The sequence below is a fragment of the Taeniopygia guttata genome, chromosome 20, assembly GCF_048771995.1.
Source record: "Taeniopygia guttata chromosome 20, bTaeGut7.mat, whole genome shotgun sequence".
NCBI lineage: Eukaryota > Metazoa > Chordata > Aves > Passeriformes > Estrildidae > Taeniopygia > Taeniopygia guttata.
In genome coordinates this window covers 8292022-8311569 of record NC_133045.1, presented here as the reverse complement: position 1 = coordinate 8311569, position 19548 = coordinate 8292022, and the positions used below count along the sequence as shown (strand labels likewise).

The 19548-nt window shown below is 63.1% G+C and overlaps 3 protein-coding genes across 7 annotated transcripts in view; 2 read left to right on the top strand and 1 right to left on the bottom strand.

Moving 5' to 3' along the window:
* The first annotated feature begins 4607 nt into the window (after window positions 1–4607).
* ID1 (inhibitor of DNA binding 1) lies at window positions 4608–5561 on the top strand. The gene is made up of 2 exons (XM_030288543.4): window positions 4608–5009; window positions 5204–5561. The coding sequence occupies exons 1-2, from the start codon at window positions 4689–4691 to the stop codon at window positions 5243–5245; spliced, it is 363 nt and encodes a 120-aa protein (XP_030144403.1). The 5' UTR covers window positions 4608–4688; the 3' UTR covers window positions 5246–5561.
* Window positions 5562–8647: 3086 nt separating this feature from the next.
* On the top strand, window positions 8648–12767 carry LOC100217786 (bactericidal permeability-increasing protein-like). Its single transcript, XM_030289030.4, has 15 exons — window positions 8648–8807; window positions 9029–9143; window positions 9229–9357; window positions 9439–9594; window positions 9725–9788; window positions 9902–9962; window positions 10138–10229; window positions 10315–10548; window positions 10643–10702; window positions 11086–11253; window positions 11739–11806; window positions 12101–12143; window positions 12301–12364; window positions 12446–12522; window positions 12601–12767. The coding sequence occupies exons 1-15, from the start codon at window positions 8648–8650 to the stop codon at window positions 12640–12642; spliced, it is 1533 nt and encodes a 510-aa protein (XP_030144890.3). The 3' UTR covers window positions 12643–12767.
* Window positions 12768–13672: 905 nt separating this feature from the next.
* The window catches only part of BCL2L1 (BCL2 like 1), an 18347-nt gene continuing 12471 nt past the window's right edge, over window positions 13673–19548 (bottom strand). For all 5 annotated transcript variants that reach the window (XM_032751957.3, XM_030289031.4, XM_030289032.4 and 2 more), the window contains exon 3: window positions 13673–15407. In XM_032751957.3, coding sequence (XP_032607848.1) covers window positions 15270–15407 — 138 coding nt within the window. In that variant the 3' untranslated portion in view covers window positions 13673–15269. The remainder of the gene's footprint in view (window positions 15408–19548) is intronic.

Here is a 19548-nt window from a genome sequence, read left to right as displayed (position 1 = left end):
AGGGCTGGGATGGGCAGAAAATGCTGGTGCAGGCATTTTCTGGAGGGGGCTGGAGGGGCTGCAGGCATGGGCAGCTCCAGCATCCACCGCGGCTTCCACTGGGACCAGCTGCCCTGTGTCCTGCAGCACTGGCAGTGTCCTCCCTACCCCTCCTGGAGGCCCACATGTGGAGGATCCTGCATCCCTTCGGCCGTGCCCACTGCCAGAATAAATAGAAAGTGTTTGCTGGCTTGGCAGCTCCTCCACAAAAGCCGTATTGAACCATTATTCCCTGTGCCGGCTGCGAGCACTAAAAGTGGCGCCTTGCGTTCTGCCATCTAATGACCCTTCGCAGGCTCCTACAGATGTTTTCTATGACTTACAGCTCCTTTTCCAACAGCCCTGTCCGCAAAAACAAGAGGGGCCACTTTAATTCCAATTAAATACCTCCAGCTAAGCAAACAGTGTGCAGCAGGGTCTGGGTACAGCGCGGCCGCCAGGCCCAGCCCACCGAGTCACTGAGTCTAGACTCCAGATGTGATTTCACCAGCCTCCACTGTTCCGTGGAAAAGGACTTCGGCTCTGCCGTGGGGTGCAGGACCCTACCCTGAGTCAGGACCCCACTCCCCAGGCTGGTGTGTCCCTTGGTGCGGGGCTGACACTGCATCCTGGGAAGCTCTGACTCCTTCCTGGCTTCTGGTGGTAGGAGCTGCATCCCCATGCAGCCTCCAGAGGCCCCAGGAGTGCAGGAGCAGGCTAAGGGGTGCACAGGGTACCCCCTGTGCCAGCATCACTCTGCAGGCTAAGGGGTGCACAGGGTACCCCCGTGCCAGCATCACTCTGCAGCCTCCTTGCTGCCCTGCAGAGCTCCGAGCAGCTCCTGCTTGCTGTAGGTGTGGTGGAAGTGTGGCCAGGAGCCTTCCCAGGGCTGCAGGGAGCGGAAGGCCTGGGAAGGGAGAGCGGGGTCACCCCTCACCCTGCCTGGCCGATAAGGCAGGGCCGGCCAGGAGGAAGGAAGTGTGTTGGGCCCTGCGAGGAGCCGCCAGAGGAGCCGGCACTTGAGCACTCCTGGTTCGCTCGCCTGCTGCACCTGGGCCTGTGGCACCTCCGGTCCTGGCAGGGCTGAGGCCACACGGCTCCAGCGTGTCTGGGCCGCTGCTGGGCCACTTTCCCCTCTCCGCAGGGTCCCTCCGGCTCGGCGGGGGCTGCGGAAACATGGATGTGCCGAGACCGGCAGGAAACCTCCGTCCACTTCACTGCGCCCAGCTAGGGCAGGGGCCAGAGCTGCCTGTTCTGCTGCCAGCAGATGCGGGGTTTGGGATGATCCTCACCCACCCACTCACCCATGGCACCTCATGGCAGTGGTGTAGATGCCTGTTGGCCAGGGGAGCTCATGGGCATGTGCCCCTTGTGCCAAGCTCCCACCAGGAATTGCAGCGGGGTGGGATGGGCTGAGCTGGCGGTGCACAGGGTGCAAACGTCAGGCAAGGGGGAGGGTGGTTTCATGTTTTGGGAGTGCTGGTGCCTTGTGTGAGGGGGTACACCAGGGCTGCTTGTCTTTAGAGCCCTGTGGAGCCTCCCCACCACAGCAGAGTTGCAGCTGGGTGATGATGGGTGATGGGTGATGCGGTTGTACCTCATGCTCTACCATACAGGGTGGGGGTGCTTTGCTGGGATGGTGGGTACTGGTGATGAGCACTGGGGTGCCGTGGAGTGATGGGTGCCGCTGGTGAGAGCTGGGGACCCGTGTGATGATGGGTACTGACAGTGGCGCCCGGCCGGCGGCTGCGAGCAGGGAAAGGAAGCAGCCCAAGGCAGCCCCAGCCCCGGTCGGCCGGCGAGGAGGGGCAGGAAGCTGGAATAAATCCCAGGAAGGGCTGCCTGGCTCCAGCTGGTCTGGGCTGCAGCGGATGGAAGCTGTGAACGGGAAGGGAGAAGGCGGGAGGGGAATGCGCAGGGGCTTTCTCAGGCCTCGGCCCCGCTCCAGCTGTGCCGGCGGCCCGGCACATCTGCAACCCTGGCTCAGCAGTGTCGTGCGGACATGGGGGGGTGGAGGCTCTGTGTAGCCTCAGGGGTGACCTGCGGATGGCACCAGGAGAGGGGATCTGGACGGAGCCCAACCCCAGCCGTGACAGAGCAGCCCAAGTTTGGGGGTCCTGGTCACTGGTGGGGGCCCAGGCTGACCTGCGGTGTCTGTGCTGTCCTCCAGCCCTGCATGCCAGAGTGCGGGGCTGGGTGCTGCCGCTTCTGGGGTGCCGGCTGTACCCCGTGCCCCCCATCACAGCAGCCCCGGCCCCTCGGCGGCCTGGCGGGGCTGTGCCCTGTGTGGTCCCGGCGGGGCGGGGGTGGCCGGGGGGCTTTGATGTGCTCGGCTGCCGGGCAACCCCTGCTCAGCGCAAAGCAGCCGCCCCCCGGCCGCCCCCCCGGCCGGGCTGAGCCCCGCCAGCACCATATGGCCGAGGCTGCTGTTACCGCGCCGAGCGCCCCGTTCCCAGAATTGAGATGGAAATGAAGCTCTGTGTTCTGCCGGACAGCAGCGCTGCGCCAGCCGGCTCGCCGTGCCAGGCCAGGACCCCGCCACCAGCTGTGGCCGAGGCAGTGTCCTGGTGCCACACTGGCAGCCCTGACCCGGCACCCCATCCCGGCACCCCGACACGCACAGGGAGGTGGTGAGGGTGTCCTGCTCTCGGGGGCATCCAGGAGGCTGGGGCAGCTGGAGTGGCTGTGCCAGGGCGGCCGTGCCAAGTGTGCCATGACACCCACCACGGCCACGAAACCCATCCACGTCCCCACGCCGCTCGGGGTGGCCGGTGGCAGGGGCGCGGGTCCGGCTCGCCCTGGCATTGTTGGCGGCGCAGCTGGCGGTGGCGGCGGCCGGCCGGCGGCCCTGAAAGACATTCCTGTGCACAATGTCCCCGGCCTCCCGCCGCGGCCCGGCCACTGCCGCCAGATGGGGGCTAATTAGCAGCTTTGAGAGCCGCGGTGGGAACCGGGCAGCACCGGGCCCTCCGCCGAGCCCTGAATGGAGGGGGCGACCCCAGCGCCGTGCCCACCCTGGGAACCGCCACCGCACCAGGCTGGGGGACACAGGGAGGAGGGACAGAGGGAGGGACAGGGGGATCCAGCTCCCCCCAGCCAGGCTGGCAGGGTTGGAGTTCATGCGTGCTCTCCAGGATTGCTGCCCTCCACAGAAGAGGAAGAAGAGGAGAGGCCTTCTGCTCCTGTAATGCCTGGGGATGTGCGGCAGGGTCTGCCACCCCCAGCCCAACCCCATAAAGGGCTGGGAGAGCCGTGCTGGCACTTGGGCACACGTGTTGGTGTGCAAGGCAGGATGTATCTGTGCATGAGCATGTGTGTACACGTGTGTGTGTATCTGTGTTTGTGTCCATCCGTGTGGTTGTACTTGTGGCTGTGTTTGGTCTCCACAGGTTTGTGTATGCGTGTGAATGCTCCTGTGCACATATTTGGGTATGTCCCACACACATCTGTGTGTGCAAGCACGTGTGTGTCCGTACCTTTGTGTGTGCACACCTACCCTGTGTGTCTGTGTCTGTACACACACCCGGGAGTGTCTGAGGCTGCAGCTTTGCCTGCCTCCCTCCCTTCCCACACCATTTCGTGCTGCTCGGGGTGTGCCGGGGTCTCACCCGGGCGCTGCCTGCCCTCCCCGCAGGTGCGGGGTAATTAGCAGTAACGCTAATTACAGCCCGGACCAGAAACCCTTCGGGGCAAGGACTGGCTGCCTCGCACAGGGATGGGACCTCCACCGGTTTTGCCCGTGCCAGGACCGTGCTCGCAGCCCATTCCCCGTGCCACCCTACACACTCAGGGCTCGACCCGTCTGCCCATCCCTCGGGTGGACCCGGACCTGGCGCCCCCCGCCCCGGCAGCCGCCACCGAGCAGCTCTGCGGAGCCCCGGGAGGGAAAGGGGGGAACGGATAACTCCAAACTCGGGGTAAGGGGCGCGGAGCTGTCCCCTGTGGGGATGCCCGTGTTCCTGTGCCACCGTGGGGCCCCGATGCCCCCATGTCTCCGTGAGGGTGCAGATGTCCCCCGGGGGTCCCTGTGCCACCGGTGCCCCCGTAATCCAGGAGAGCATGCCAGTGTCTCCGTAGGCGTGCCGGTGTCCCGGTGGGGGTCGCGCTGTCTCGGTGGGGGTCCCGGTGCCCCCCGTAGGGGCTGCAGGTGTGTGTCCCCCGCCCCGCCCCCGTCGCCATGGGCACCGCCCGCCCGGCGCCGCGCTGACAGCGCGCCGGGTTTTATGAATGGGTGACGTCACGACCCTGGCGTCTCACGGTCTGAGCCGCCGCGGAGAAGGGAGGGGCGCGGGGAGTGCGGGGGGGCCGAGCGCCCGGAGGGGCACCGGGGCCTGGAGGGGGCAAGGAGCGAGCGGGGCTGCGGGGAGCCCGACACCGGGAGGCCCCGGCCATGCACCCACGTTAATTGCGGGGCAGGGTGGGCGCTCCGCACCCTTTAGCACCCGCCTGTCACGGAGCTCTCTCCGCCATTGCCCCTTTAAGACGCTGCCCTTAGGGGCGCATGAATGGAGTGGGCGGGGCTGCGATCGCTTTTTCTGCGCTGCCATTGGTCGAGGATTCCCGTGGCCCCGCCCCCCATCGGCGGCGCTCTATAAGAGGCGCGGCGGGCGCGGGCTCGTTGTCCGCTCGCCGCGTCCCCGTTCCGCTCGCCGCGCTCGCCGCCTCTCGCCATGAAGGTCGCCGCTGTCGCTTCTTCGCCGCTGCCCGCGGGCGCCGGCGGCCCGCTGAAGGCTGTGCGGCCCGGGGAGGCCGCCCGCTGCGGGCCGGGCCCGGGCGTGTCCCCGGTGGTGGCGGAGCAGGCGGCCGCCGCGCTGCTGTACGATATGAAGGGCTGCTACTCGCGGCTACGGGCGCTGGTGCCGACTCTGCCGCGGCACCGGAGGGTCTCCAAGGTGGAGCTGCTGCAGCACGTTATCGACTACATCTGGGACCTGCAGCTGGAGCTGCAGTGCGGCCCCCCCCGCCCCGCCGCTGCTGGGGACTCCCCCGAGGTGAGTGCGGACCCCACGGCACCGGCTCAGAGCCGCGCTCCTGACGGGCACCACCGGCGTTCCTTGGAACCTCCTTCCCCCGATCTGTCCTCTCCTTCCCGGGGGGGTCCCTTCCTCCTGCCCCCTTTCCATCCCCGTCCTCTCCGGCGCCTTCCTGGCAAGTATTGACCGGCCGCTTGGTGTCTTTCCCGCAGGCTCCGTGCATTCCCGCTGCCGATCGCATCCTCTGCCGCTGAGACCGCGCTGGACCCTCCACGGACATCCGCGGGATCATCCCCGGTCCCCTATAGACATCATCCGCGGGATCCCGGTCCCACCACGGACATCGTCCCCGGGACCCCATCCCCGAGCACCGCGGCTCACCCGCATCCCTGGCTCCCCGACGGGGCTGCCCTTGGGGGTCCCCCCGCAGCCTGGGCAGGGGGTGCTGTGGGCCGGATCCTTCCTTCTCAGATTACTGAGAGCATTCCCCGTATTGTATATTACAATGATGCTGGAGAATATTGTTCTACAATAGCTGGAGTTTTGTTATTAAACAAGCCCTGATGACCACGCGTGCGTTTTCCTCCTGCCCCTCACACCCCCTCCCCTGCGTCTTGGGTGTGTTTAGCCCCGGGGATTTGTGCCCCATTTAACGGGGGAGCAACTTGTGCAGACCACGGTGGGCTGGGTGGGTACGTTGGGGGATACAGGGTCTGGGACCCTGTGGTGGTGCTGGGAAAGGGGCTCCTCACGGGCTGGTCTCAATTCCCTGTGTCCCAGCATTACCCCCACAGAGCCTCTCCCGTAGTTCCCGTGGGTTTTCACTCCCTGGGCTCAGCCGTGGGGTGCTGAGGGTCAGACACAGGAGGAAAGCTTGTTCGCACCCTGTCTTCTGGGTGGGATAATGCAGCAGCGCTGGGATGCATCTTCCCCTGATTAGGCACCTTGATGGGCTGATGACACAGAGGGGACAGTGCTATGAGCCAGCTGTGGGGTTCTGTGCCCAGGTGGGAGTGTGGTTTCCCCATCTGCCTGGACAATGGTGTGTTTGCAGCCTGGAATTCCCTTCACTCCCCTTCCCAGCTGGGCCACCTGCACCCAGCAGCCTTTCCGAGCCTTCCACAATTGTTGCTGTGTCAGGACTCTGAGATCACAGGGGTGATCATGCAGGGATTCATCCCTTTATAGGGGAGTGCAGATACAAATCCTGGGGTGCTTCTCTCTGTGGCCCCACCCCTGTGGTTCCTGCTCTTCCTGGTGCAACCCCTGCCTGTGGGGACAGACAACCGCTTGGGACAAGGAAATTGCATCAGGGATTGTGCAACCCTGAGGCCTGGGGGTGCCCCGGGCAGCTGCCCTTACCTGAGCTTCCCTGTGACTCACAAACACCCCAAGGATCTCACAGCCTCCTCTTCCAGATCTGTTCAGACCTCCCTACGGGCCTGGCAGGGGACATTTGGGGTGCCTGGAGGGGCTCCTGTTACTCTGGTGGGACCCTTTAGGCGCCCCTCCCTCCCCAGGGTCTCGCAGCGAGGGATTTGGGGCTGGAAGGTGCTGAGCAGCCCCAGGCACAGGCGTGTGCATGTGTGAGGCTCTGCACGCCCTCTGTGTGTGTTTGGTGTTTACAGGCACGGTCACAGCCGCGAGCGTGTCCCACGCGTGTCCCCGTGCCCACTCGTGCTTTCCCAGCCCGCAGATCCCCTGGCAGGGCCTGTGCAGGGCACAGGTGACTTGGGCTGCCAGGACACTGCCTTGCCTGTCCCCCCCTGTCCTGGCTGTGACAGCACCAGGGGACATGTAGGGGGGCAGGGGGCTCTGGGTGTCTGTGGATGAACTTGTCCATCCTTGGATGGGTCCCCTCCATCACCCCCGGGTCCTTTTCACCGTCCCCACTCCACCGCCCGCCTTCCTCCCGGTCCCGGAGCGCGGTGCGGACGGGCCGGTGGGTCCCTCTCCCGGTGCCCGCTCGCACTGCACGGTCCGGGCCGCCCTCCTGGAGTAGCCCAGAAGGTGCCGGGACAGGGAGAACCGGGGCTGGGGGCTCTGCTCGGGCGGGGGGCAGCGCGGCAGCACACTCCCGAGTGCCGCCCTTACCTGTTCACTGCCGCCCGATGTGGAAACTCCCGCTGGAACGGTGGGGACAGGGGGCTCTGTGTGTGTCCGTGTGTGTCCCCACGTCTCTGCCTGACCCCTGTCTAAGCCCTGTGTGCCCCACGACCGAGCCCTCGCCATGCAGCCCTGGCTGCCATCCCCTCCTCAGGGGTCGCGGGGCGGCCACCAGCGGGTCCCTGGCACAGGGGAGCCGGGGAAGGGACTGAGGGTGCCAGGCCAGGCTGGCAGCGGGGCCGGCGGGGCTCAGCCGCCTGCACGTGTCGGGATGCCGGATGCGGCAGCACCGGCAGAGCCCGAGGGAGCGCCCAGCCCGCGGGCACCTGTGCCCCAACCGGTCCCTCGGTGTTTTCATGGGACCTGATTCATCCCGGAAGGGATTAGGGACGGGGGAAATGGGTGACGTTGTGGTCTGACCAGGACCCGGGATGGACATTGGCGTCAGAGCTGGTCCCTGACAGTCCCCGGGACACGGAGGAGCTGCGACCCATGGCAGGACCTGCGGCCCCCGCGGTGTGGGGCACTGCAGCCGGCTGGCACGGTGAGTGCTGGGGCAGGGCAGGGGCACCCTGGCATAGAGGGGCTGTGGTAGGCATTGGGCTGGGGGCAGGGTCAGTGCTGGCCTCTGGGCCACTGCTGGGGGCACTGGCATCCCTGGCCGGTGGGCAGCTGCTTTGGAGACCTCCATAAGATGCATTATGTGGGCTGCAGTCCCTCTGGTGGGACTGCCCGTGGGCTCTATGTGCCCCTGTGGTGCTGAGATGGGGCCCTGGCCCTCCTAGAGGTACCTCTGGGTCTGCCAGGTTGGATCCAGGAGGGCAGTTGGACCCTGTCATCCACAGCCCATGGCACTGGAGGGACTCACCCTGGCTAGGGGACAGTGACACTGATGGTGGGTTTGGCAGTGCGGGTGGCTCCTTCCCCACAGCTGGGGTTTTTTGGGGGGGATTGCACAGTTCTGCTCTCGCTCTGACTGTCCCAACTTTCCCATCACTTCCTTGGGGGTTGCTTCCACACCCTGGACACCCTGAAATGTAGGTAACCCTACACAGGGTTCCCAGAGCCCTTCCCAAAGTGGGACCGGCTGCTGCCCCCTGGTGCAAACGGGTTGAGCCCTGTTTGCCCTGGAGCAGGTCCCCCGCCCCAGGACCAGCTCACTTTGTCCCTGTCCCCCACTCATCCATGCTGCAGGCAGAGCTCTGTGTGGCCTCGGCCCAGCCGGGTCTGTGTGTCCCCACACGCCGGTCCTGTGCCCCTGTGGGGAGCCCCGGCTGGTGTCCCTGGCTCGTGTGTCCCCCCAGGTGGGGCTGGCAGGGTGGGTGTGGGACCCTGCATTGCTCAGCTCCCACGATGGACACGAGTGCGGAACAACGGGGGCTTCCCCTTTGAGTCAGGCGTTGGGCAAGGCCGGGCTTTCAGTGCCAGAGCACTGCGGTGTCCCCGGCTGTGCTGATGTCACCCGGGGCTCCCTGTCCCTGATATAAGTCCAGGCTGTGCTGCTGCACAGGGAAAGGGTCTCTACACCTCCTGCTGCGGGTCCCCCAGACATGTCCTCTGCTCCAGCCCCCACGTCCCAGGACCAGCCTCGAGGTACTCCATGGCTCTGCCTCTTGCTCCTGCTGCCCACCTGTGTCTCTGCCACCATCGCCAGCCCTGGCACCAATCCTGGCATCAAGGCCTGGCTGACCCAGAGGACACTGGAGTTCGGTGAGTCGGTGCTCCTGAGTGGGGAGGGATGGGGGAGACCAGTGGGGGATGATGCCCAGACTGGTAAGGACGGGGAATGAGGGGAACTCCCAGGAATGATGCCAAGTCTGCCAGGAATGGGGGATGGAAGGACCATCCTGGTCCTGGCTGCTCACTCTGCTGACACCCCAGGTACCCCAGCCCCTTCCTTGGTGTCACCCCAAATTCCCACTTTGCCCCAGGCCGGCGCTTTGGGCTGGAGCTGCTCCAGTCAATGCTGCAGAAGGAACATGAGCTGAACCTGACGGGTTCCTACAACACCCCACTGCTGGGAACGCTCACCTACGCTGTGCCACGGTAAGAGCCACCTGTGGGGTCCCTGTGCCTGTCCCCATGCCTGTCTGTGCCACAGCCACAAGCACAACTTGCCTGTGGTGTGCAGGATTCACATCCACGAGCTGCAGATGAACGAATCCACGCTGGACTTTGCTGAGGACGTGGGGGTGAGGCTGACGGTGCAGCGCGCCCGAATCCAGCTCAGCGCCGACTGGGCAGCCCAGCTGGGCGCCGTGTGAGTCCTCACGGGGACAGGGACAGCACTCGGGGTGGCTCAGTGCCACCGCTGTCCCTGTGCTCACCCGCTCTGTCCCAGCCAGGACAGCGGCTCTGTGGAGCTCCTCATGCAGGACCTGGCCGTGGCAGCGGTGTTGGGGGTGAGTGAGGATGGCAGCGGCCACCCCACGGTTTGGAGCGCCGGCTGTGACACCCGCGGCACCGACCTGCACATGGAGTTTCACCGTGGATACAGGTGATGCCAACCCCCTGCTCTGTCCTGTCCCTGCCATGCCAGGACTGCTGGTGCCCCAGCCGGGGTGATGGGCTGGGGGAAGCTGGGTGGGTGCCCTGAGGTGATCTGAGCACCCCACTCTGCCCTACAGCTGGCTCTACAACCTGCTGGCACCTCTGCTCCAGAGAACCCTGCGGCAGCAGCTCAACAAGCAGGTGGGTGCTCAGCCCCTGTGCCCTGGGGTGTCGGTGTCCCTGTCCCCCCCAGCCCAGTGACAGTCTTGGAGACGCTGATCCCTGGGCTCGCTGACACCCTGCTCTGCTTCCAGCTCTGCCTCGTGCTCCACAGGGGCATTGATCGGCTGGACGCTGCCCTGAAGCACATGAAAGGTGGGTGAGGGCACCCCAGGGCTGGGGACAGGCAGGGTGGTCCTGGGGGCTGTGGACAGGGCTGGTGCCCAGCAGGGTCTGCAGGACCCCGCTGTGGGGCTGGATCCTGACAGAGCCAGGCTGTGGGAAGGGGCTGGTGCTCTGACTCCTCCTGACCACTGCCATGTCCCTGCAGTGTCCACCCCGCTGGACACCATTGCTGCCATCGACTACTCCCTGCTGGGACCGCCAACCTTCACTGAGGAGTATGGGGACATTGCCCTCAAGGTAATGTCATCCTGGGAATCCCTGGAACAGATTTGGGAACAGGGGAGGCTGGCTGACCCTCACACCCATCTGTGTGTCTGTGCAGGGGGAGATCTTCAGGGTGGGCACGTACCAGCAGAGACGCTCAGCACAGCCTGTAGTGCTGCCTGTGGCACCACACATGGCACTGCCCGTGGCTTTGCCCACGCCCCTGGCCACGCCACCGCCCCTGGCACACGAGCCCATGCTGCTGTTGGCCGTCACCGAGCTCGTGGCCAGCTCAGCCGCCTTCACCTACTTCACAGCCGGGGCCCTGCGCAGGAACATCTCCAGTGCCATGGTAAGGGTGGGCAGAGAGCAGAGCTGTCCCCACTGGGGTGCCCCATGCCCAGCCCTGCTCAGCCCCAGCACCCTGATCCTTCCCTGCCTTCCAGCTCCCCCGGCGGTTCCCGCTCCAGCTGAGGACCAAGAGCATGGAGGTCTTCTCCCCTCAGGTGAGTGGGATGGGACACAGGAGAAGGGGACACAGGTAGGACATGGAGTAGGACAGGATGCAGGTGGGATGGGACATGGGACACAAGATGGGATTGCAGGAGGAACAGAAGATGCAATGGGATGCTGGAGGGTGGGACATGAAATGATGCAGGTGGGATGGGACATGGGATGACACAGAGGTCAAATGGGATGGATGAGGGACAGGACAGGAAACGGGGTGCAGTGGAAGTGGTAGGTGTTGCAGGCAGTATGGGATGCAGACAGAATGGAGCACAGGACATGGGCAGGGCAGTGATGGACACATGGGACATGGGCAATGGTGGGGACCTGATGGGGGCATGGCCAGCATGGCTCTGTGCCACCCCTGCCCTGTCCCTCCCAGCTGCAGGAGCGCTATCCTGACCAGCCCATGGAGCTGCGCCTCTGGGCCCGCCAGCAGCCGCTGCTCTCCTGCCATCCTGACGCCGTGCACGGGACCCTCTTCAGCTCTGCCGAGGCGTTCGTGGTGCTGCCCAACGCCACCCGTGTCCCTGCCTTTCTGCTGAACATCGTGAGTGGCTGCTGCTGCCACGGCTCAGGGAGCCAGGGGACCCCAAAGGACTTGGCTGGGGCTGGTGTGCCTGTGCTCCTGGCTGGGGCCATGCTGGGTGGTGCTGGGGGATACTGGGGCCATGCTGGGGGATGCTGGGGGATACTGGGGCCATGTGGGGGGATGCTGGGGCCATGCTGGGGGATACTGGGGGATACTGGGGCCATGCTGGGGGATATTGGGGCCATGCTGGGTGATGCTGGGGGATACTGGGGCCATGCTGGGGGATACTGGGGGATACTGGGGCCATGCTGGGGGATACTGGGGCCATGCTGCTGGATACTGGGGGATACTGGGGCCATGCTGGGTGATGCTGGGGGATACTGGGGCCATGCTGGGGGATATTGGGACCATGCTGGGTGATGCTGGGGGATACTGGGGCCATGCTGGGTGATGCTGGGTTGTAGGCTCTGCCCTGGTCTCTCCAATGTCTCTTCCTGCTGCAGGATGCCAACGTGACAGGAAAGCCGACGATCACCAGGAACAGACTTGGGGGCACTGTGAGACTGACAGGGTTAGTGCCCGACCCTGAGCTGGGTCTGAGCTCCCCTAGGACATACCTGGAGAGCTCCCCCCATTCCCCACCTCTGTCCGTTTGCCTCCCTGAGTCGGGTATTGCCACAGTTTTGCCTGCTCAGACCCCATCCTGCCCCCAGTTCATATCTGTGCCACTGCCCTGGCAGTAGGTCCTCAGCTGGGTCTGCTCTGCTGGGGTCCTGGTCCCCCCATGGAGCTCAGCCTGTCCCTACCCTGGGATGGGACAGTCCCCATCCCTGTGCCTGGCTCTGACCCCGATCTTGTCCCATAGGCTCCATGTAACACAAGTGGCATCAAACGTGGGTCCAGTGGAGGTGAGTGGCTGTGCCAGGGAAGCCAAAGGGAGCCTTGGAGGGAATCTGGGGTGCTGTGGACCCCATGCATGGCAATCTGGCAGGGGGCTGAGCCCTGCCTGCAGCATGGACCCCTCTACCAGTGCTGTGCCGGGCTCAGGGCCTGCCTGTCCCACAGGTGAAGCGGCTGGAGACCCTGCTGAAGTTCGGGCTGTGGCTTTTTGGGGTTCCCCGGGCAAACAGTAAGTGCTATCCCTGTCCTGTCCCCATCCTCCCACAGCTGCACCAGGGCCATCCCCTGCTATGACTTTGTCTCCCCACAGAGTGGCTCCAGGCTGGCATCCCCCTGCCCCTCCCACACGGCCTCAGCCTGCTCAGACCCCGGCTCTCACTGCAGCAGGTGGGTGCCACCACTGTCCCCTTACCCCAGGGCTCCCCACGTCCCCCATATCGCCCCTCTCACCCTGACTCCCTACAGGGCTTCATGCTCATCGCCACGGACCTGCAGTACGAGCCGTGAGACCACTGCCTCGTGGGACCCCCCAGCCCCACCAGCCCTGTCCCCATCTCCATCCTGGGCAAAGCGCCCAGCCGCGGACCCACGGACCCCCACCCTCGGCAGGGATTAAAGCGGAGCGCAGCTCAGCCCTGTGTGCTGCGGGGTGAATCGGGGAGCCCCTCACCCCGTCTCCAGGCAGGGTCCCATTCCCGCCCCGTGTTGCGGGGGGCTCTGTCCGTGCCGTGCCGGGGTCCGTCCCCCGTGGGGGCTCCGGGCTGGGGACGGACGGGGCTGGCGGCCCTCGGGGACCGGGGTTGTCCCCAATCCTCGCGGCTCTGGTGGGCCCGCGGCAGCTGCTCCCGCTGCCCACGGGATGGTGCTCGTGTCCGCGGGCTCCCGCCGCGTCCCGCCGCCCACGGACCCGCCAGGGCCCCCCCGCTCCGGGGTCCCCCGGAAAGGACAGAGGAAAGGGACTGGGGAGGGTGAGCTGGGCGCGCCCTACCGGGACAGGGATGTGGGGTGGCTCGGCGTTCCCCATGTTTGTGACATCCCAAAAAAGCCCGAATGTCTGTGTGGTCCAAACCGCGCTGGAATGAGCCTCGGACAAAGGGAAGGTGCTCCTCTGAAGGGGTAGCCCCGGGAATGCGGGGGGATGTGGGTCCCAGTGAGGTTGTGAGTCTCCTGCCCTCCTCCTCCCAACGTGACAATGGGTGCTGAGCCCATGTCCCCAGAACCAGCACCCCCAGCCCAGCTAAGAGCCTGTCCTGGGCTCTCCTGTCCCCATCACCCCTTAGTGCCACCCCACCCCACCGCCATCCCTCTGCACCACAGCAAACTGCCCTAGGATCACCCCAACCCTTCCCTAGGCCAGGAGAGCACCTAATTCCCATCCGTCCATCCATCCATCCATCCATCCATCCATCCATCCATCCATCCATCCATCCATCCATCCATCCATCATCCACCCATCCCTCCCACTGAAGCCAAATGCTTTGGGCCCAAAGTCTCTCAAATTCCCAACGATTGCAAAGACCACAGCACCACCAGCAGCTCGAATGACAAGTTTATTTGTGGATTCACCTCCACCTGCAAACCGAAGCGTTCAATGGGCTAATGCTAATCCTCGTGCTCCCCATGCGGGATCTGAGCGGGTCCGACATGAGCAGCACGAGTCCGTGCTCAGTGGCCAAGTGAGCCCCTCTGAAACCTCCGGTTCTCCCCTCACCTCCATCCCAGCTTGGCCTCTGCAGGGAGCACGGTCCCACACATAAATACGGACAGACAAGATAACAAAAATAGCATTAATAGTATTCACAAATGAATTAAAAACTACTCATATATGTACAGCAGAGCGCGGGCAGTATGTACACGGACAAGCTGTGGACAGCTGTGCCTGCCCGCAGTGGGCTCCGAAGGATGAGGGCGTTTATTCTGGAAGCTAATTTCAGCTCAAAGGCCGGAGGTTCCCTGCTCCAGCAGCAGGAGCAGTGTGGGAATGAGGGGGAGGGAAGCCAGACACCTCAGTTACTGCATGCAGCCATCACAGCCACGCATGGGCACAGGGATCTGCCTGCACTATGGGACTGGGAACATGGGGAACAGCAGTGGAAAGGCCAACAGCTCCTATTGTCCCCAAAGAGGCTCCCCAGAGGTGGAGATGGCTCTCAGCCAGTGCCAGCCCTCACTTCCATCTCCCCTGGGCTTGCTTCCCTGCTCGTCTCATGAATCAGCTGCTCCCTGGGCTTTGCCACCCCTGTGAAGGTGCTTCCCCTGACCCTTCCAATCCCCAGCTCGGGATTCCTGGACACCACAGCCCCAGCTCTCTGCAAAGCCCTTTGTGCCAGGGACAAGCACTCTCCCCTCTCCTGCCTCCTTCGCCAGCCCGGAACAGGCTGGGAAGGGATGAGCACTGTCCCACAGCCATCTACATCTGGAGTGAGGAGGAGGAAGAGGACAAAGAACCCTTCACACCATGCACAGCCCTGGGCCTGGCACACCATCCTCGTCTGGGACAGGCAGCAGCTCCCAGCAACTGAGTATGTGAGGAGAAAGGAATTCTGACCAAGGGCAGAGCACCTCACCTCTGGCCTCTGCCTCCTCCTCTTGCTCCCCCAGCCACAGGGATGAGCTCTGACTGGAGAAGCAGGAACAGGATAGGGATGCTGCAGGGAAGCTCCATTCCGCTGGGCAGCCTGCCTCTTCCTGGTGCCTGAGCGTGCCAGAGACGGGGGCACGGAGCCTGACCCTTGCTCTGGCTGGGGAACTTTATATTAGTGACACATCTACACACACGCACGCACTCACACATGCAAAAATAAGTCTGTTTATTCTCTTCCAAATTATTTGGAGAACCCTGCAGGGCTGGGACACCTTCTAGCCTGTGCCCCCCCCCCACCAGCTGCCTGGATCTCCCCAGCGCTGGGAGCTGGTGGCTGAAGTGCTGCATTGGCCTCAGCGCCTTTAAAACACAACGGAAACAGTAAATAAGACGGGCTACGATAAAAGGAGCTGGCTGCACGAGGGAGAAAACTCCACGGAGCAGGGTGCTCGGCCGGGATGGAGGGGCTGCCCCTGTGCCGGAGGCGGTGCTCAGGAGTGGAGTGTAGTGGATGTGGCGGTGAAGGCTCAGCCGTCCTGGCCACGGGGGCTCACTTGCGGCTCAGCAGGGATCCCAGCAGAAGCACTCCGGCCACCGTCGCCCCCGTCAGGAGCCATTTGTTGAAGGTCTCCTGGCCTTTTCTCATCTCGGCAGCAGCATCGTTCCCATAGAGGTCCACAAAGCGCTCCTGTGGGAAGAGGAGAGCGGTGAGCACAGGGGTGTGAGTGGAGCAGAGGGAAGGGCTGGCAGGAAAGCGGTGGTGGGGACTGGGCAGATGACAGATGCCTTGTGCTTCCTCGCTCTGAATCATGCACATAGGGCAAGGGGGGAAGCACAGTCATGAGAGAAGAGGATGCCAGAAAGGATTTGTGAGGAGAACACCAAGCGGGCAGGGCAGGGGATGCATCACGTGCTCTTGGCTCTCTAAAATTAGCATCCAAGTGTGACAGAAATCATTGCAGTGGGAACCCGCTGGGCTCCATTCCCTGGCCGAGGCCCGTGGAGCAGCATCAGGGCTGGTGCCCACGGCTGCAGAAGCCCACACCGTGCATCCACCCAGTGATTTTGTGTCCACAGTGGAGCCTCCCACCTCCCACTACCACATCCTGGCCCTCACAGGTTACTCCACAACACAAGCTGGAATTCACGAATCCCTGCGGCAAAGGCAGACATTGGGTCGCCAAGCTACTGCCTTCCCACGGCTTCAGGAGAGCAGGCCAAGCATGAGGCTTGGCCAGGAATGCAGTCACTCCGGCCTGGCTCGTCCGAGCTGGCTGCCTCCAGCAGCAGCAGGAGCTGGGAAGACCTCAGCCCATGGTAAGGAGAGCTGTTGGGGTCCCTGAGCCGCACACGGCAGGGCAGGAGGGGTCCCTGGGCAGGCAGCAAGGAAACACGTGGCCCAGGATCTCTCAGGTTTATCAGGGCTGAGCAGGAGGCTCAGGGCTGGATGCAAAGGAAGCTGCAAGCTCCAGGCTCAGGGATCGCCAGCAGCTCAGCGTCAGCACGGGCTGGATGCTGTCACACCTTGAGCCCATCTTCCCAGCAAGATCTCCTGTTTCCTGATAAGTGAATGCAGTTCCAGTAACCCGCTGCTCTGGGAAAGCAGAGATAAGCCCGGCTGACGCTGTCACGCCTCGCTGTGCGCAGGCAGGGGGAGCATTCCTGCTCTGCCAGCACTCTGCCTCCCACACCTGCCCACAGCCCGTGGCCGCAGCACTGCGGGGTTTGGTGCCCAGGTCGTGGCTGGCACCAGGTGCCTCTCTTCCATGGAACATGGTGCCAAGTCTCCCAGCTCGCATTAAACAGCTCCAGAATGACCACAGCTTGTGGGGTATCTCCTCACCTTGCCACATACCTACAACTGAGCTCAGACACAGTTTTTCAAAGCAGGGTGTGCAGCAGAGCTGCCCGCTTACTCCCAGGGAGCTGGGCTATGTCCCTCTCCATGGCTACAGGGGACCTGGACCTTGATAAGCTTTGCACTCAGCACGTGCCTCTGCCACCAAAGCTCTTCTCCATCTCCCACCAGACACCTCCCCCAGCTGCCTTCCACATCCCATGACCAGGTACTCACAGAGACAAAGGCAGAGTGTTGGGACACAGGGACTTTGCTAACTCACTCTGGAGCATGTCACTGCTGCCACCTCACTCAGAGTCCTCTTCAGGGATATGACGCTCATCCCTATGACTTCCACCACCTACACAGAGTGGCAGAATGCAGCTCACTTCCCACCACGCCTGCCAGCTGGCATGGGATCTGTGGGGGTGTTGTGTCCTGGCCCTGCAGGAGTGGACAGGATGGAGCTCACAGGCAGACGTTGTCCAGGGAGAAAGGTGAGGGCTGCTGCCTGCTGCCAGTCCACTCACCCAGGGAACAGCGAGTGATGGGCTGCAGGAGAGGGACAGGAGCAGAGCCCAAACCCAAGAAGGAGATATTTTAAATTCTGGCATAGGAAATCCCTCTGCTGATAGGTGGTGATGGGTATGGAGCTGTGACAGGGCATGGCAGTGGCAGCAAACTGAGAGCAGGCTGGCAGGGACGGAGGGCACAGGGAACTGGGGCAGAAGGCACCTGTCCAAAAAACACCACCCCTACAACATTTGTGTCTGGGGAGATTTAGGCTGGATGTTAGAAAAAGGTCCTTCACCAGGAGGCTGGTTGGGCATTGGAACCGCCTCCCCAGGGCAGTGGTCATGGCACTAAGCCTGAACCAGAGTTCAAGGAGTGCTTGGACCACACTCTCAGGCACATGGTGGGATTGCTGGGCTGTCCTGTGCATGGCCAGGAGTTGGACTTGATGATCCTTGTGGGTCTCTTCCAACTCAGCCTCGCTTCAGGGATGGTCCTTCCCTTGGACACACATCCCAGCCACTTGCTCACAGCACCTGAGGCTGCAGAATGCTCAGCTGGAGGAAGACAGCTGCATCCTTGTGATGTATTCCCCAGAAGATCAGCTTTCCTCAGGCATTCAGTAGGACCTGTCCCACTGAGAGTCCCACAGGCTCCTCCTGACCCACAGCAGGGACATCCCCACGGTGGAAGGCTGCAGTGTTGGACAGGGCCACACATCTACCCAGCCTCTCCATGGGGCAGGCACCAGGAGAGGCCCCTGGCAGGGCAGGGAGCCAAGGAGGGCTGGCAGCCGGTTCTCCATGCTGCTTTTTCCATGGCATGTGCTGCCAAGCTTGGGGAAAGGCAGTTCCAAGAAGCCCTTGCTTCCAAGAAAAGGAAATGTTTGCTGAAGGAGAGATAAATGGCGCACAGTGAACGCAGAGCTATCGGGTGCTACAGGCGGAGAGGAGCACAGCCAGAGCCCAGCACAGGCAGGGAGGGGACGTGAGCCCCTCTCCTTCCCTTGGGAAGGGAGCAGCAGCTGCTGGAGCTGCAGCTGGGGGCCGTAGGGGACCCGAGGAGAGTGCCTTGCCCTTCCCCGGGGAAACCACCCTAGGAGCTGTGATAGCTCAGCCTCTGCACAACTTTGATCCCAGATGTGTCCCCTGGGAACCAGATCCCAGACCAGAGGGAGTGGGAAAACAGGCAGGAATGTCCTCCCTGCCCATGCTGGAGGCGGGTTGAAGGTTAGGGAAAGGCAGCCTGCTCTGTTCCCACACCAGCCCGGGCCTTGGCCGTTCCGCACCTGAAGCCCAGCGCTCCCAGGACTGATCCTGACCTCTCTGGCCTGGTGTTTGGATCTCAGGCTTGCCCAGACATGTCCAGATATTTCTGGCCTCCTCCAGTCACCTTTATCTGAGAGGAAATATTTGGAATTCCTGAGTTGATCACAAGGACTGTGGTAGCAACAGCACGTCAGTGTCTCAATCCACGGGCCTCCTCCACGGGACAGGACAGGCTGTTCCATCAGAACACCCGTCACATCCCCTTCCCCACCCGGGTGACTGACACGTCCCAGAGGAGGATGCTCCAGAGCAGGCAATGAGGAAGCAGAGATCTTCTTCCTATGCAAGAGGCAATCCCCTGCCTTTGCCTCTCCTCCCAAGAGCTGGGGAAGGAATCCACATTTTCTTGTTAGAGCCTAAAACATCACTTGCTGGAGGAGTTGGGGTAGGGAGTGCTCCCCTCCTGCTGCACATGCTTCTTGCAGGAGGCAGAGCCTGGAGAGTCAGACTCCACCAGCCCCCAGAGCTGGGGCAGAGGTTCTGCAGTGCCAAAAGTTCTCTGGACACTCACAAAGCCCTAAACTGTAACCCACCGCTGTAGGGGATGCAGCAACCATTTAAACACTGCCCAGTGCCCACCCACAACCCTGTGGCAAAAAGGCAAGAGGAGCAGGTCTGACCAGAAGTGCTCTGTCTCAGGTGGGAGAGAAGACTAAAGAAACACGACTTCTGCCTGAGACACTACTCACATCCTAGCCTGGGAAGGGGAACACCTAAAATTTGAGGCTCTCATTTGTGTGGCTGATTTCATTCACCAGTGCTGCCCATGTGGGAAGGAGAACAGTTGCCAGATCCCATTCAGGGTGAGCAGAGCAGAGCAGGTTCCTCTTTCAAGATAAGCCCCAGCACTTGGGGAAAGAGGATTCAGTGACACTGAGCCATGAGGGCAGGTGAAGGAAGCAGATGTGGGCAATAAACTCCCATCTGGCCTCTGGTGAGGCAGGAGAGCAGAGAGGGGAGGGCTCTGGCAGTTTGGGGCTCAAAGCTTGCCCTCAACAAGGGGGTGATGGGCATGGAGTTCACTGAGATACTGGGACAAAGCTCTGAAAACCAGCAGAGAAGAGCCAGGCACTACTGGGAGTATCCAGGTGAACTTGGTCAAACTTTGACATGGAGACTTGGACTCCAGCAGGAGCTTTGGAGCTTCCCCA

What these genes read in the sequence shown, in the direction of transcription:
- LOC100217786 (XM_030289030.4), top strand. Translation starts at nt 8,648, where the DNA reads ATGTCCTCTGCTCCAGCCCCCACGTCCCAGGACCAGCCTCGAGGTACT. An exon ending in GGCAGCAGCTCAACAAGCAG is followed by an intron (nt 9,789 to 9,901) that starts GTGGGTGCTCAG and finishes CTCTGCTTCCAG; the next exon opens with CTCTGCCTCGTGCTCCACAG. An exon ending in CTGCCTTTCTGCTGAACATC is followed by an intron (nt 11,254 to 11,738) that starts GTGAGTGGCTGC and finishes TTCCTGCTGCAG; the next exon opens with GATGCCAACGTGACAGGAAA.
- ID1 (XM_030288543.4), top strand. Translation starts at nt 4,689, where the DNA reads ATGAAGGTCGCCGCTGTCGCTTCTTCGCCGCTGCCCGCGGGCGCCGGC. An exon ending in CTGCTGGGGACTCCCCCGAG is followed by an intron (nt 5,010 to 5,203) that starts GTGAGTGCGGAC and finishes TCTTTCCCGCAG; the next exon opens with GCTCCGTGCATTCCCGCTGC.